This window comes from Hyperolius riggenbachi, chromosome 3, assembly GCF_040937935.1.
Source record: "Hyperolius riggenbachi isolate aHypRig1 chromosome 3, aHypRig1.pri, whole genome shotgun sequence".
NCBI lineage: Eukaryota > Metazoa > Chordata > Amphibia > Anura > Hyperoliidae > Hyperolius > Hyperolius riggenbachi.
In genome coordinates this window covers 495,496,166-495,514,355 of record NC_090648.1, presented here as the reverse complement: position 1 = coordinate 495,514,355, position 18,190 = coordinate 495,496,166, and the positions used below count along the sequence as shown (strand labels likewise).

Below are 18,190 nucleotides of genomic sequence, written 5' to 3'. Positions count from 1 at the left end.
AAAATTGCCGGCGTTTTGTGTTTCTAAGTGTGAATGGGCCCTAAGGCAATAGTTTAACGGGCCCTTTATCTCAATGGTGAGTCATGGTCATTTTAAGTGTGTGTGTGTGTGTGTGTGTGTGTGTGTGTGTGTATGTATATATGTATATCTGTATATCTCTCTTTAAAATTAAAATGTTCGGTCTGAGCTGATTTTGTTTTTTTCTCTCACTAGATTTTCCTGTCTTGTCTGATTAACCATGTCCTCTGCTGATGTGATGAAGGAGCTGCTGGACTGTTCCATCTGCCTGAATATTTACACCGATCCTGTGACGCTGAGGTGTGGCCACAGCTTCTGCCTGGGCTGCATTGATCATGTGCTGGACTCACAGGAAGGGACTGGGCATTATTCCTGTCCAGAATGCAGAGCAGAGTCTGTGGAGCGCCCACCACTAATGAGGAACATGACAATGTGTAACATTGTGGAGAGTTTCCTGCCCACTCAGCCGCATCAGCAGGAGAGTGGAGTCCTCTGTACTTATTGTGTGGATTTTTCTGTGCCTGCTGTTAAGTCTTGTCTACTGTGCGAGGCTTCTCTGTGTGATAAACACCTGAGAGTCCACAGCAAGTCACCAGAGCACATCATCACTGACCCCACCACTTCCCTGGGGAGCAGGAAATGCTCTGTGCACAAAAAGATTCTGGAGTATTACTGCCCCAAGGACAAAATCTGTGTCTGTGTGTCTTGTAGTTTAACAGGAGAACACCGGGGACACAAAGTGGAAATGCTAGGGGAGGCCTTCTCCAAGAAGAAGAAGAAACTAAGAAAGTATCTGCAAGGACTGATCACAGAGAGGGTCAAGGCTGAGGAAAGAGTCCAGAGACTAAAAGAGCGCATGAAAAAAACACATGAAAAAGCAGCAGATGTAGCAGAAAGAGTGACTGCCCTATTCACGGACATTAGAAAACAGCTGGAAGACCTGGAGAAGAAAGTCCTGTGTGAGGTCTCCAGGCAGGAAGGGCAGATGTCAAGCTTTATTTTTGATATGATCCAAAAACTGGAACTAAAAAAAGAGAAGTTGTCTAGGAAGAGACGGCACATCGAGGGGCTGTGTAACACTATGGACCCACTGACTGTTCTAATGGAACGAGATGCAGGCAACTTGTGTGACCCAGATGGCAAGAATGTGGACAGCCAACCGCATACTAACCAGCTCAATCACGGAACAGATCTGGATGTAGCTCCGATCTCCCCGATGTTACACAAGTTATCTGAAATGACAACCGAGATAAAAAGTGGAATCTATACAGGTGAACCAGCAGACCTATTACTAGACGTAAATACAGCTAATAACTATCTGCTTATATCAGACGACAAGAAAACCGTAACCTCTTCAGTAATGAGCATGAAACGTCCAGCCACACCATTGAGGTTTCAGACTTATTGTAATGTGATCAGCAGCCAGAGATTTTCCTCAGGGTGGTATTACTGGGAGGCCGAGTGCAGTGATGTGCCAGAGTGGAAGATCGGGATGTGCTATCCCAGTATAGACCGGAGAGGGAATCACTCAAACATTAATAATAGCCACATGTGCTGGTGTTTGTGGAAAAGGAACGATCGGTATTTAGTAGCACATGACTGTAAAGTGATCCGGTTGCCCCACAAGATCTCCAGCAACAGAGTCAGGATCTGTCTGGATTACGAGGCTGGGCAGCTGTCCTTTTATGAGCTGTGTGACCCGATTAGACACCTGCACACCTTCACTGCCACCTTCACTGAGCCCCTCCATGCTGTGTTATCTCTCTACTGGAGAAAAGAGGGTGGGGATTGGTTCAGAATCCTGAACCATTAGAAGCTATGAAGTGCAATGACTATGTGGCTGCAGGCCACGCTACTTGAACCTTCCAGAAGTTTTGCCCAAAATATTACTGCTCAGTTGATTCTTATACTAGAACCTTTGTTTTACGATTGGGAAGGTTATTTATGTGGACTAAAGGAACACCTAATATTCCTTGCCCTGAAGTAGTTCTATCGGAATAGAATCTACAAGGCAGTCTAGGCAGAAGCCTAAGGGCTAGCGGGTGTCCCGGGAACTCCACTTCCACCTTCTCTCACCCATCTCCTATCTCAGCTTACCAAAAAGACTAATGCTGGGAATACTCGGCTCGATAGATAATTTCCGACATGTCCGATCACCGTTCGATCGTTTTGCTGCTCGATTTCTCATTGAAGTGCATTGAAAAAAAATAAGAAAAACTAGTGGAAGATAAGAAAATTGATCGGGCGCAGAATCGAGCGCCACAATCGACTTGTGTATTCCCAGCATAAGGGTTGAGCCACACTGCAGAGCGCTTTTTGTTCAGTCAGTGCTGCGTTTATATAAAGAAAACAAAAACCTACTCCCATCGACTTGCATTAAAATCGTGGCAAAATTCCCACAATCACAATTTTTGAAAAGCTTTTTACCGCATTTTTTTAAATGCACATCAATGGGAGCGTTTGCAATTAAAAAATATCATATAGTTCTCTGCAGTGTGGCTCTGCCCTACTGCATTGCCTTGAGCCCCATTTGGCTTAAAGGTAACCTGAAGTGAGAGGGGATATGGAGACTGCCATATTTATTTCCTTTTAAACAATGCACATTGCCTGTAATACTTTTAGCTGTAGACCCTGAACAAGCATGCAGATGTTCTATGGGGTGTATACATGGTAGCATTGTGTCCATGCTTGCTTGTGTCTCTAGGGCCTTGATTCACCAAGCTGTGGTTAGATTGCCGGCAATATTACCAGTGCTGATGCCAGGAAAGTACCGCGTCATGCGTGTCACCTGGGTAACATGCCTTATGACGCATGTTACCATAGCAACATGCACATCGCTACTGGGCGGTGTTCCCCAGGCAATAGTACCGGTGTGCTACCTGCCCATGGCAATCCTACTGCAGCTTGGTGAATCGGGGCTCATGTTTTTGTGTGTCGGAGTTGGATTGCAGGAAATCACGGCTTTATCACTTTAAATGTTAATGGAATATTTATATTATGTGTAATAAACAGAAGAAGCGTGTATATAATTAAATTGCATACCTATATATAATAAAAACTACATACATATGTATCTCAGTAGTGGAAACTTTTTTTTTTTTTTTCCTTCTGTCTGAATAGATGTTTAAAGGACAACTGAAATGAGAAGAATATGGAGGCTGCCATATTGATTTCTTTTTAAAGAATACCAGTTGCCTCGGCAATCCTACTGATCTATTTGGCTGCAGTAGTGTCTGAATGCCACCAGAAACAAGCATGCAGCTAATCTTGTCAGATCTGACAAACACCTTATTTGCACATGTTTGTTCAGAGTGTATAGTGAAAAGGGATAAGGCCCTGTTTACACTTAATCAGTTGGTGTGCGTTAGTATGCGTTAGTGCACGTTTTTTCCATAGCAGTGCATTGGGAAGAAGATTTCAGTTAAAACGCGTTAAGTGTGAAAGGTGCCATAGGAAAACATAGGCTTTACTTTGAAAATCAGTTTTCTTTCAGTTATAACTGAGAGCAACTGATTAAGTGTAAAAGGGCCCTAAGCAGGACAGTCGGGCAACTGGTATTGCTTAAAGGGATACTGTAGGGGGGTCAGGGGAAAATTAGTTGAACTTACCCGGGGCTTCTAATGGTCCCCCGCAGACATCCTGTGCCCGCGCAGCCACTCACCGATGCTCCGGCCCCGCCTCCAGTTCACTTCTGGAATTTCAGCCTTTAAAGTCTGAAAACCACTGCGCCTGCGTTGCCGTGTCCTCGATCCCGCTGATGTCATCAAAAGTGCACAGCGCAGGCCCAGTATGGTCTGTGTCTGCGCAGTACACTCCTGGTGACATCAGCGGGAGCAAGGACACGGACGTGCAGGCGCAGTGGTTTTCTGACTTTAAAGTCAGAAATTCCAGAAGTGAACTGGAGGCGGGGCCGGAGCATCGGTGAGTGGCTCCGTGGGTACAGGATGTCTGCGGGGGACCATTAGAAGCCCCGGGTAAGTTCAGCTCATTTTCCTCCGACCCCCCTACAGTATCCCTTTAAAAGTACATAAATATGGCAGCCTCCAGAGCCAGGACACGGTCCTCCAGCACCAAAGTGCGCCACCTCCATCCCTCCCACCCCAGCCGTCACACACTGATTGCTATTAGACTAAGGGCTCGTTTCCACTAGTGCGGCGTGCGTCTCGTAGACGCACGCCGGCACTGAGCGGGTGGGCGGGATCGCAGGCGATTCCCATCAGCCGTGCCATGCACGGCTATGGGAATCGCAGCCTCCGCCGCGAATTCTGTGGGGGTTTCCGGCTGAATCGCTACTGCAAGCGATTCGGCCGGCGGCGCCGTTATCCTCTATGGCAGAGTTTCCCCGCGCGATTTGCCTGCGGGGAAACTCTGCGGATTCGCGGCCGTTTCCGCGAGAGTGGAAACGGGCCCTCAGAGGTGCCCCAGGGCCCCAATCCCTCCAACACCTTAATCTCTAGTTATCTGGCTTGCAGTCACTGCCATGTATCCCCTTTTCTTATTCCCCTATTGTGCTTGAAGCAGAGAGAAATGATAGCTGAGTGAGTTGTGCACCCCCTCCTACACTGCGCCCTGAGGCTGGAGCCTCTCTCGCCTCTGCCTGGCCCTGGAAGCCTACATATCCACCTCACTTTAGTTGACCTTTATGGCTAAGTTCACAGAGCTCAGTTGCTTTGCAGAATAATTCTGCAGGTCAACTCGCTTCCCATACATTTCTATGGGGCTGTTGACAGTACTGTGCTGTAACTGATCATTTTATTCTAACTCTGTCTGCAGGCTTTGTATTTAAAGGGAACCTGAACTGTTTAAAATTATTTAAAATAAATGCATGCTGTAGCTGCAAAAGAATATTACATACTTACCTCGCCGTCAGTTCCTCTCAGAAGCTCACCATTTTCTTCTTACAGTGATCCCTTCCAGTTCTGACAATATTTTGTCAGAACAGAAATATACCAGTTGTTGTCAGTTGTATATCAGCAGCTGTCAGTTACACTGAATGTGCAAGGTAATGTCCATGTTTCCCTATGGCTCCAGTGAGCGATATCACAGTTCAACAGTGTGCTGACCAGGAATCAGTTATGGGTTAATGGCAATTTTTCAAAATGGAGGGTGGAGAATTCCATTGATCACATTGGGCAAACAGGACGCAGAAGAGTACAAAGAGATTGATGAGTAGACGGGGGAGGTAAGTATGACCTGTGTATGTTTATTTTGACTTTTAATTTTCAGTTCAGGTTCTCTTTAAACCTATGTCCGGTCTCCACTGCCGTTCACACACATTTTGTTATGCATCTGACTGCTGTGAATCCAGCCTAGGGGGTACCTGAAGTAAAGGGGGGGGGGAGGAGTTACTTTAGTGGAAAACGCGATGTTCCAGAGGCTTCCTTGGTCTTCCTACGCTTCTCCGTATCTACACTGGGACCCTCTAAAGTTTAAACCATATTGAACACATTGTTGAATATTGGTAATGCTATCTTGTGTTGTCTTTCCCAACCTCAAGTTTGCTTTAAAACAACTTAAGCACCAGAATTTTTTGTTCTTTGTAATGTACTTTCCCATGAGAGGTTCAGGACCACAGGCTTACACCCCCCTAGTGATCAGGCAATTTTATAATTTAAGGCTCTGTAGCTTTAACTGTGTGCTGCAGAGCCATACAACTTGGCACACACATGAATTTCCCCCCTTTCTACCATTGGTATTTTTTTTTGTATTAATTTAATTATATTTTTGAATAAATATATTTTTTTTTCCCCTCCCCCTCCGACAGCCAGTGATCCCTTGTAAAACCCCGCCCCTGAACTTGACACCTTTCGGCGTTAGAGGGAATCTGTACTGTAAAATTCTTACAATAAAAAGCATACCATTCGATTCATTATGTTCTCCTGGGCCCTCTGTGCTGTTTCTGCCTCTCCCTGCTGCAATCCTGGCTTGTAATTGTCATTTTTATGCAGTGTTTACAAACAAGACATAGCAAGTGATACGCTGAGAGTAGCTCAGTGTGTGAGTTATACAGAGTGTGCAGGGGGCCTAGAGAGGGTGTGTATAGCTTCTATCCTATCACAAGCAGCACAGCACATTCCAGCCTGACTGCCTTAGCCCGACAGAGGAGAGAAGATTAGATCATATAACAGAGATAATACAGCCACTGTGCAAATAGGAAAGGCTATTGGAACATATAGGAAAGAAGAAATAAGGCTCAAAATTTTGTTAGTCTCTAACCACTTTACCACCAGCGGTGCGGATATCTCCGTCCCTTTTTCCACCCTGTCAACACCAGGGACGGAGATATCCACACCTCCCGCCAATGTTCGCGCTCCCGCTCGCTCGTGCACGCCGCCGCCCGCTCGCCCGGAGATCAATGAATGGGAAAAAACGTTCCCGTTCGTTGATCTAAGTCCACCGCAGTGATTGGCTGCTTCTATGAGAAGCGCTGATCATTGTGAAAAAAAGAAAGTTTCCCAGCCTCATACCACTTCCTGCAAGCGTACTTCCTACGCTTGCAGGTCACATAAACAAAAAGTTACTGTGGCCAAATAGTAAAACTACACCCTAAAGCATTTTTCATATACCAATACATTAGTTTTACACTAAAAATTAACTCCTTACCTCCCACACTCCCCAATTTTTTTATTTATTTTTTTTGTAATTTATAAAAAAAATTACAATTAAAAAAATACATAAATAGTTATCTTAGGGACTGAACTTTTTAAATATTTATGTCAAGAGGGTATAACACTGTTAATTTATAAACTATGGGCTTGTAATCGGGGATGGACGCAAAACTGAAAAAAATGCCACTTTATTTCCAAATAAAATATTGGCGCCAAACATTGTGATAGGGACATAATTTAAACGGTTTTATAACCGGGATAAATGGGTAAATTTTCATGGGTTTTAATTACAGTAGCATGCATTATTTAAAAACTATAATGGCCGAAAACTGAAAAATGTTTTTCCCACATTTTTTCCCATTTTCCCATTAAAACACATTTAGAATAAAATAATTCTTGGCATAATGTCCCACCTAAAGAAAGCCTAATGGTGGCGAAAAAAACAAGATCTAGTTCATTTCATTGTGATAAGTAATGATAAAGTTATAGGCGAATGAATGGAAGGAGCGCTGAAAGGTGAAAATTGCTCTGGTGCTCAAGGCGTAAAACCCCTCAGTTGTGAAGTGGTTAAGCAGTCCTGGGGCTGCCACCTTCCCGACCCCCTATCGGCATTAGGCGGCCAGGAAGGGGTTAAAGGTGTTTGCTATTGTGGGTGGTGAAGGTTTGGGTGAGTCTTGCTACTTATGGGGTGCAGCTCATCTGGCCCCCAGCCAATATGGGATGAGCCATCTTCTCCGCCTGACTGGCAGCACCTCCTGGATTTTGTAGTTCCTGGCACTTTCTCATGTGCCGCAATGCCAAGCCCAGGGGATGGGGGAACAGCAATAGTCTAAAGGTGCGTACGCACGTCAGATAAAAGTCTTTGGAAAATGAAAGATCACAGACCAATGTTACCCCCTTCTATGTAGTATGAGAGCCATACTCTACACAGTCTATTCTATGGAGCTGAACTCCCCATCAGATAAAAATCTTTGCAAGATGCTGCACACAAAGATGCTGTACACATTCAACAGATCAGTATCTGCAAAAGATCTGTTCCTGCAAAAGATCCATTCCTGCAAAATGCATTAATAGTCTATGATATCTGCAGATCCCATACACACCTTGTTTAATGGACATTCATCTGCAGATCAGACAATTATCTGCCGATCTGAAGATCCAACCTGGTGGATCTGATCTACAGATAATTGTCCGTTAAACAAGGTGTGTATGAGATCTGCAGATATCATAGACACTGAATGCGTTTTGCAGGAATGGATCTTTTGCAGGAACAGATCTTTTGCAGATACTGATCTGTTGCATGTGTACAGCATCTTTGTGTGCAGCATCTTGCAAAGATTTTTTTCTGATGTGGAGTTCAGCTCCATAGAATAGACTGTGTAGAGTATGGCTCTCATACTACATGGAAGGGGGTAACATTGGTCTGTGATCTTTCATTTTCCAAAGACTTTTATCTGACGTGTGCACGCACCTTAAGGGGTGGGGAATTGTGCTCCTCTCTGGTTGGAGAGCAGAAGAAATTTATTTAAAAAAAAATAAGTTCACTCTTAAGGGTTTTACCCTAATAGACCAAAGTAATTTTCACCTTTCTGCGCTCCTCCCTTTCATTCACCAATAACTTTATCACTACTTTTCACAATGAAATGATCTAGAACTTTTTTTTTTGCCACAAATTTTAAATGCATTTTATTATTATTATTATTTATTGTATTTATAAAGCACCAACATATTACGCAGCGCTGGACATTAATTTAGGTTATTTTAACGGGAATAACAAGAAAAACATGAGAGAATTCATTATTTCTTAGTTTTCGGCCATTAGTTTTAAAATAAAATTTTACTGGATAAAATCATATAGGTAGAAAAAAAACAATGTTTTGTAAGAAATAATACCTTTTAATGGCTAACTAATAGAGTTAAATGATCCAAGCTTTCTGGGATCTAGTCCCCTTCTTCAGGCATATTTCCAGATGTAAGCTGAAGTAAAACACTGATGCAGATAAATGGTAAACACGAAGATGACAGTTGTGTTGGTTACTGTTTATCCATTAGGTGTCAGGTGATCAGCAATTCAGCAGGCTGGATAAAATCCACACCTTTATTTGTCCTGGTTATTACAATATTTAAAATATTTCCCTAGTACAATGTAAGCGACAATTTTTATTTGGAAGGAAATGTCACATAGTTACATAGTTATTTTGGTTGAAAAAAGACATACGTCCATCGAGTTCAACCAGTACAAAGTACAACACCAGCCTGCTCCCTCACATATCCCTGTTGATCTAGAGGAAGGCGAAAAACCCTTACAAGGCATGGTCCAATTAGCCCCAAAAGGGAAAAATTCCTTTTCCGATTCCAGATGGCAATCAGATAAAATCCCTGGATCAACATCATTAGGCATTACCTAGTAATTGTAGCCATGGATGTCTTTCAACGCAAGGAAAGAATCTAAGTCATCTTTAAATGCAGGTATAGAGTTTGCCATAACGACTTCCTGTAGCAATGCATTCCACATCTTAATCACTCTTACTGTAAAGTACCCTTTCCTAAATAAATGGCTAAAACGTTTTTCCTCCATGCGCAGATCATGTCCTCCCTTTGAGAAGGCCTAGGGACAAAAAGCTCATCCGCCAAGCTATTATATTGCCCTCTGATGTATTTATACATGTTAATTAGATCTCCTCCAAGGCGTCTTTTCTCTAGACTAAATAAACCCAGTTTATGTGTATTTTTAATTTTGCGTCAATCATTAATTACAAGCCCATATAGGCAAAAATAAAAGTAATATACCCTCACGACATACATATTCAAGTTCACTCTGTAGGGTGACTTTTTTTTATTTATTTTCCCACCACTTTGTCCTCACATTCACCAGTCTGTGCTTACAACAAGCACACAGTAAAAATCATTGGCTTCTCGTTGAAGCCATGATTTCTCTCTTACAGGCTTTTCAGGGAACATTTCTTCCCTTTCACCAATCGTGGCTCTCAGATACCTGATGGGAACTCTCTGGGGGGCGGGGGATTGAAGGACGTTTTAAAGTGTCCAGTGGTCTGTTAAGAGGGACCAACAGGACGTTTTAAAACAGTGTCATCCTGTAGTGGTTAAGCAAGGGAGAGTTCAGACCTTTTTAACCAGTTACCCCCTGCTGTATCATGTATCTATGCCTATCTGGATTACACTACAGCATCAGAGGTGTAGATGCAGGGCCACCGGGACCCCCTGCAGAGATTCTGACTGCCCCCCCCCCGACCGGGTGCCCGCTCAGGGCCATTTTGGGGGGCTGAAGGGGTCGCAGCATGAGGGGAAAGCCATGGCCCTCACCTCGGGCTCTCCCCTCTGCGCTTGCCTCCAGCTTCAATAAGGGTGTGTGCAGGCAGCGGCAGATACACATACCTTCCTTGCATTCCCCCGTGGATGTTCCTCTGTCTAGTGTCTGACACTACTTCCTGTTTATACAGGAAGTAGTGTCAGACACTAGAGAGAGGAACACCTGCGGTGGAATACAAGGAAGGTATGTATATCTACTGCTGCCCGCCGCCTGCACACATGCTTATTGAAGCTGGAGGGGAGAGCCTGAGGTGGGGTGGGGTGGGAACTTCCCAGCCATGGCTTTCCCCTCATGCTGTGACCCCCTCCAGGTCCCTAAAACATCATAGGCTGAAGCCCCTATTATTATGCCCCTGTGTAGATGCATGTACTGAGGTGTTTACAGCAATGCACCCCCCTGAATCTATTGTGATACACCACCACAACCCCCTCCCCTTTCTGTAGCAGAGTACTGATCAGTAATCTATCATTGTGCCAGAAGTAAATGATCTGGCATCAATGAGATCCCATAGTCATTTACATCTCTTCACTACACAGGATAGTATTGGGACATCTAGTGGCCAAAAATGAAAATTCACCAACAAATGTTAGGTAATAAACAAAAAATGGATGAGAGGAGTGTGATGTTTGAAAATTGATCTGGTTTTTAAAGAGAACCAGAGATGAGGCACCCTCTTGTATTTTACCTTATAAATCAGTAGGAACATGAAGGTAAACACCTAATCTGCTCTTTGTTTCATTGTTCTCTGTTTAATGTGACTGTTATCACCTCTGATAAGAATCCCCAACTGAGCATTTAGTCTGGCTTTGCTACGGAATGATTATAGCTGAGTCTGTCTTCTCTGGTGTTTTTTCAAGCCCAAGCCTGCCCCCTTGTGGCTCTGCTATAATGACTCAGCTATAATTATTCCCTTCAAAGCCAGACTGAATGCTCAGTCTGGGATTCTTATCACAGCTGATAACAGACACTTTTAGTAGTGAGGATGAAAAGGAGAGCAGGGTAGGTGTTTTCTTTAATGTTCTTACTGATATACATGGTAAAATACACAAGGGTGCTTCCTCTCTGGTTCACTTTAAGGGGAAATATCCTGTGGTGGGGAAATGGTTAAAGCGAGGTACAGGGATAGTCCCTGGCTAATGAACGAGACAGGGGCTTTAGGGGTCGTTCATAATTTGAATCCAGAAGCATAGGAGAGGTAGTCCCCAACTTGTGTGATTTTTACTGCGACGGATAATTGGTCATTTGTACTGCTGGTATATTAATTTATTTATGATTTTAGGATCTAAAAGCACATGAGAAAAATGTTACTGCTTTTAGACCCTAAAATCAGAAGGCATCATACCGCCAGGGAGGTTAAGGCACCTTTACACTTGCATTGCATTACCTTTTTTCTACTACAGGATACCGAAAGTACATGGGGCCATTTACACGTAAAGGTGAATTTCAAAACCTGACCATAAGGGCAAATTGTACTCCCCCCCCCCCCCCCCCCCTTCATTGGGCTTGATGTACACAACAGCGGTAATGCCGTGCAGACAGGGCATGGCAATAACACCCTTACTTCTTACTTGCCAGTAAATAATGCATGCTATGCAATTAGTGCAACCAGAGTGTTACCGTAGTGCTGCAGGTCGGGCTAATAGCATAACTGGCAGTAGTAAGGGTGTTAGGGCCATGCACTGGGCTGTGCATGACTATATTACTGCTGATATGTGTATTAAGCCCATGGAGTCTTATAGGGGACAAAAACACCAAGCTGGTTTAAGCATTTTGCCCTCAGGTATTCAGATACAAATTACCACCACAGCCCCACTGCAGAAATGACTTGTGTAATTTATTTATTTTTTTTGAACGTGCAAAACCGCACTTAGGCATTCATGACTGGATGATAAAACTCTGCCTACGTGTGAAATATGGAGATATAAGATAACAAGACTCTGCTGTAGCCGGTGACTAGGCATTTCTGGTGCAAAAGTCATTATAAAGGGTTTTGTTTTACCAAATTCAAACTACTAAATATACGTATATTTGGTATTAATACAGAATTTGCAGGGTAGTTTTACTGGGCAATTACCCCAGGGCCCCTGAGCACTGCTGGGAGTGGTGCAGCTGGAAATTATGAGGCCCCATAGCAAAATGTTCATGGGGGCCCTCCAAACTAGGCACTTTTGAGCAATGCCACCTGCCCTCATCCTATGGATATGAGTTGATTGGCCAATAGACATTCCTATAGACATTCCCATGCAATGTACAATCGGGGCCAGTTCTAGACACTTTGCTGCCCAAGGCAAATTTGTGAGAATTACCCCCCACTCCTGATTTTAAATGATCGCACAGCATTATGATTTAGTATTTATATAGCGCCGACATCTTCCGCAGCGCTGTACAGAGTATATAGTCTAGTCACTAACTGTTCCTCAGAGGAGCTCACAATCTAATCCCTACCACAGTCCTATGTCTATGTATGTATCATGTAGTGCATGTATCATAGTCTAGGGCCAATTAGGGGGAAGCCAATTAACTTATCTGTATGTTTTTGGGATGTGGGAGGAAACCAGAGTACCCGGAGGAAACCCACACAGACACGGGGAAAACATACAAACTCCTTGCAGTTGTTGACCTGGCTGGGATTCTAACCGGGGTCCCAGCATTGCAAGGCAAGATCACTAACCACTACACTACCGTGCTGCCCACAGCATCTGACAATTTGCATGACATGTTATACAGTAGCTGCAGTGCGATTTTTGTTACGTATTGCTTTTATGCCATGTAATTCTGCTTCATTTTAATGTTTTCAGTCAGCAAGGGAGCCTATGCAATAGCCTGAGACATGACATGCTGCAGCTCAGTGACAAACTGCTCACCCTCAGCCAGCCATCGTTAATTCTTTCTCAGTCAGGACAGCAGTGCCACCTCCTCCCTTCTGCTGTGCAAGTCAAATGAAATACTGCTGCTTTCTTGCCTCCCTCCTCCTCACTCACTGTCAGACTCCTCACACAGCACAACAAGCTGCTTTCCCCCAACGATGACCTCTTCACCTCGCTCTCCTCTCGCTTCTCCTCCTACTCTGAGTACATGCTGTTAGTGTAAACACAGCACAAACACGCTGCCCCTGTAATCTCTGCGCCTGATGCAAATATTTCACCTTCTTCATGAGAGAACCGGCCCTGTGTACAATGAGTATAGTCCTTGGGCTAAGGAACAAAGTCAGAGGGTAGAGGTCCAAAGGAAAGTTAAAAGGGTACACATCAAATACAACCTGGGTCCCCTCTGCTCCAGGGCCCCATAGAGATTGCTTTGGCTGTTGCTACGCCCAAGGGTGTTGCTAGGATCCCAAGAGATCCGGGGTACTGTTGAGCACTCCAGACAGAAAATGGGTGCGGCCATGCACCAGAATGTGGGTGTGGTCGTGGGTGAAGCTAAATCGACATGAACCCAACAGTGGTCTAAGTAGGTCTGCCCAGCAAAATGTCTGAAGCTCCCTCTCCATTAATACAAAAGTGCAACATAACTATGCAGAGTTACCTGGCTTCTGTGCTGGCTAGTCTGGCTTTCTGCTGGATGGGCTGGCCTGCCGCCAGGTTGTCTGGCAGTTCCCCCATAGCATTCCCTGACCTTCTGGTTGTTCCCATGGGCCTCCCATTGAGGCACCAGAACTCCCAGCATGCCCCATAGAAGAACCACAGCTCCCTGCATTCTCCCGTAAAAGCATCACAGTGCCCAGCATGGCACCACAGATCCCACTTTTAAGTATTCTGTGTTAACCTAATTTTACACATACTGTACCTGTCTCTCTCTCTCTCTCTCTCTCTTTCTCTCTCTCTCTCTCGTTTTGCGATTTCCCTATACCTGCCATTATAGGGTAATTATCCCAAAAATGGTACAGGCAGCGCTTTGCTGAGCAGATCGGAAACGAACTGCTCAGATGTGAACACTCACATAGGGAATCATTCAGGGCGTTTTTGAAAATCGCCGGCGCTTAAACCGCAACTTCCTTTACCGAAACATACTAGACTATCTGTGCTCCCGTTGTCTCTTTTTTTTCCTAGGGTGTCAAGGCACCCCACCCCTCTTTGGTGAGTCTGCAGATATGCAGCCAGCAAGCACCTAATAGATTCCTTTAGACAAAATTAGAAGATGTTATCCTGCATCACCTAAATTATAAAAAAGCTGAATTATTAAGAAGTCAGAAAAATAAAAATTGCTACATTTGAATCTATGGTAATGGTACACTTTCTACAGTCTATATCATGCTGCTTTCATCAGAGGTGTTGTGTCCAGGAAATAACACTTGAGAAACCACCTACATTGTTAAAGTGTACCATGATGACATGATGAGATAAACATGTGTATGTACGGCACAAAACATATTAATAACCAGGCTGTTTTACATTTTTTTTTTATTTTGCTGCCTGAAAGAGTTTATTTCTAGGCATGGAAGTGACAGCTTCTGTCTTGTCGGTATCTTGTCAGGAATATAGTGAACCTCACTGATAAGCAAATTACAGCCATAAAAGTTTTCCTGGTGGAATACAACTTCTGAGAGCAGGGAGAGATAGAAAAAAAGATCAATCGTTCATGTATTTTTACTCTGGGACACTCAATAGGCTACCACGGATTAGAGACAGTAAAACATTTAACCATTCCTGTCGCCTGGCCGTGATTGTCACGTCCAGGAGGCTGCTGCCTTGCAGTTGCACGCGTCTGCCCATGCTTGCCCGTGCCACCCTCTGGTAGCCCGGAGATCAATGAATGGGAACATAGTTCCTTTTCATTGATCTAAGTTCCCGGTAGAAATACCAACGGCTTCTTATCAGAGGCCGCAGTCTTTCTGACAAAGAAAAAAAGTTTCCCGTCCTCTATATGCTTCCTGGAAGTGAGCACTTCGCTTCCAGGGCTAAAAAAAAAAAAAATCTCACTGTGGCCATCTTGTGGCCAAATAGTAAAATTACATCTACATACATTTTTTTAAATAAAATAAACCCACATTATTACGTTTAAAATTAACTGTTTACCTCCCACACCAAAAATTACCCAAATTAAAAAAAAAATTACAATTAAAAAAAAAACACACACACAAAAAAAAAACCATAAATAGTTACCTAAGGGTCTGAACTTTTTTAATATGCATGTGAAGAGGGTATATTGCGAACATTTTTTTAAATTAGAAGCTTGTAAATAGTGAAGGACGCAAAAATGAAAACATTTATTTCCAAATAAAATATTGGCGCATTACATTGTGATAGGCACAAAATTGAAATGGTGTAATAACCAGGACAAATGGGCAAATAAAATACATAGGTTTTAATTATGGTAGCATGTATTATTTTAAAGCTATAATGGCCGAAAACTGAGAAATAATGAATTTGTCCATTTTTTTTCTTAATATTCCTGTTAAAGGATACCCGAGGTGACGTGTGACATGATGAGATAAACGTGTATGCACAGTGCCTAGCACACAAATAACTATGCTCTGTTCCTTTTTCTCTTTCTCTGCCTGAAAGAGTTAAATATCAGGTATGTAAGTGGTTGACTCAGTCCTGACTCAGAAAGGAAGTGACTACAGTGTGACCCTCACTGATAAGAAATTACAACTATAAAACACTATCTTAGCAGAAGATGGCTTCTGAGAGCAGGAAAGAGATAAACGGGGTCAATGGTTCATAGATTTTAGCTCTGGCATACTTCAATGAATGTGCCATTAAGCAAAAACAATAAAACAGTTAAAAGTTAAAAAGTAGATTTAAACATAAAATAAAACTGTGGAATATCTTAAAAAAGTCATTTTTAGGAGAAGGAAGAAAGATACAATTGTTTATTTCATTAGTTTATTTTCGCCTCAGGTGTCCTTTAAAATGCATTTAGAAAAAAATAATTCTTAGCAAAATGTACCACCCAAAGAAAGCCTAAATGGTGGTGGAGAAAACAAGATATAGATCAATTTATTGTGATAATTAGTGATAAAGTTATTGGTGAATGAAGGGGAGGATAAAATTGCTCTAATGCATAAAGTGTAAAATATTCGTGGGCTGAAATGGTTAAGCTACTTTGTAAATGGTTAAATGTAAAAGAAAACCATGAGATACTTAAAAAAAATAATTTTAGGATTAGGAGGATAACTATAATTGTTTATCTCATCCGTTCATTTTCACCTCGGGTTCACTTTAAGTTTCAGAGACCTAAGCCTTACAGCAATATAAGCGAAGTCACTGCACAGCCCTGCACTGAACCATGTGAGGCACGCCCCCTGCTTTTCAGAAGTTCACAAACATTAGTTGTGGTTAGTACTGCTCTTCTGGTGTCAGAGATGGCAGCTGCTGATGTGAGGAGGATGTCCCTGCACTGTTCTATCTGCCTGAACACTTACACAGATCCCGTAACGCTGAGATGCGGACATGACTTCTGCCAACTCTGTATTAATCGTGTGCTGGACTCACAGGAGGGGTCTGGAAGGTTTACCTGCCCAGAACCTAATTGTACAAAAGCCTTTACCAAACGTCCTGAAACCAATAGGAACATCAGTCTGCGCAAACTGGTAGAAGGTTTTCTTGCACGAGAGAAAGCAGAAGTACTTTGCACTTATTGTATTGACTCTCCAGTACCGGCTGTGAAGTCCTGTGTACTGTGTGAAAGCTCTCTGTGTGGTGAACATCTGAAAGTCCACAGCAAGTCAGCCAACCACCTGCTGATTGAACCCAGCACTTCCCTAGAGAAGAGAAAATGCTTTTTCCATAAGAAACCCCTGGAGTATTTCTGCACGGAAGAAGCTGTTTGTATCTGTGATGCCTGCAGGCTGGATGCAAACCACCGCGGACACCAGGTGGAGAGTCTAGGTGAGGCCTCTGAGAAGAAGCAGCAGAAGATTAGGAATGAGCTGCTAAAGATCATTACAGATGTTCAGGAGATTGACCAACAAGTCAAGAGTCTGCAGAAACACAGGATAAAAGCTCAAGAAAAGGACAAAGATGTGAGAGAGAGAATCATTGCTCTGTTCAGTGACATCAGAAAACAGCTGGATGACCTGGAGAATAGAGTCCTGGATGAAGTCTCCAGGCAGGAGACTATAAAGTCGCTGCCCATATCTGATGTTATACAAAAGATGGAAAAACAGAAGAATGAGCTGTCCAGGAAGATGCATCGCATTGAGAAGCTATGCGATACAACTGACCCACTGACTGTTTTACAGGACACAGAAGACTTGTATGGTACTGGTGATAAGCATGATAACATACAGGTGCATGAACAATTACTCCTGGACTTGCATGACCCGAATGAGACTCTCATCACAGAGATGCTGAACACAGGTTTATTTGATATCGCCAAGTGTGCAAATGTGTCATTTTACATGCAAGAGCCTACAGACTTCTCCCTTGATGTGGATACAGCTGGTAAGCATTTGAATATATCGGATGACTCGAAGAAAGTGTCCAGACTCCCAACAATTCAATATGAAGATGAAAGACCGGAGAGATTCGAGTACAACCAAGTGTTGAGCAAATACAAGTTATCTCGGGGAAAGATTTACTGGGACTTTGAGTGCAGTGAAAGGGCAGGGTGGATTATAGGAATGTCTTATCCCAGTATAGAGAGGAAAGGAGAGCAATCAGAATTGGCAAATAATAATAAATCTTGGGGCTTGCAAAGATTCTATTACCAGTATTCAGCTGTACATGATGGTAAAAAAACACTGTTGCCTCACAATATTACCAGCGATCGGCTGAGAATCTTTTTGGATTATGAGGCCGGGCAGTTGTCCTTTTATGAGCTGTGTGACCCCATCCAACACTTACACACCTTCACCGCCACCTTCACTGAGCCCCTCCATGCTGCTCTCTCGGTATATCTTGTATACCAAGGTGAGACATATTTAGATAGCTCAGTGAGAATTGTAACCTGTGAAAAACTGTGGAAAAGATCCACTAAGAAAACAGCGGACTCTCAAAAAGGTGTGTATGAGGACACCGGGAAACTAAAGCATAATTTCCCCAGTAAGGAGACCTTGGGAAAGACTCCCTAACACTACTGCTGTCTACTGAGCATGCCCTAGTAGCTGCAGCTCAGGCGCTTTGTGTCTGGCAGGAGAAAAGCGTAATATAAATTTGACCGTATTTGTCTTGTCTATTTGTCTTGTAATAAACCCCAGGAGATAAGTTCACAACCAATCTTCTCTTAGAAGACCAATCGTTTAAGATCCTGAAATAGTATAAAAATATGAATAAGAAGATAATAATAA

At 43.2% G+C, this 18,190-nt stretch overlaps 2 protein-coding genes across 2 annotated transcripts; both read left to right on the top strand.

Annotated features, from left to right (window-relative positions):
* Window positions 1–238: 238 nt before the first annotated feature.
* Window positions 239–1,831, top strand: LOC137562424 (E3 ubiquitin/ISG15 ligase TRIM25-like). Its single transcript, XM_068273768.1, has one exon. The coding sequence runs from the start codon at window positions 239–241 to the stop codon at window positions 1,829–1,831; it is 1,593 nt and encodes a 530-aa protein (XP_068129869.1).
* A 14,433-nt stretch (window positions 1,832–16,264) lies between these two features.
* LOC137562423 (E3 ubiquitin-protein ligase TRIM11-like) lies at window positions 16,265–17,974 on the top strand. Its single transcript, XM_068273767.1, has one exon. The coding sequence runs from the start codon at window positions 16,265–16,267 to the stop codon at window positions 17,972–17,974; it is 1,710 nt and encodes a 569-aa protein (XP_068129868.1).
* Window positions 17,975–18,190: the final 216 nt, after the last annotated feature.

Bases quoted from the DNA above. Each gene is read 5' to 3' on its own strand.
- LOC137562424 (XM_068273768.1), top strand. From the start codon at position 239: ATGTCCTCTGCTGATGTGATGAAGGAGCTGCTGGACTGTTCCATCTGC.
- LOC137562423 (XM_068273767.1), top strand. From the start codon at position 16,265: ATGGCAGCTGCTGATGTGAGGAGGATGTCCCTGCACTGTTCTATCTGC.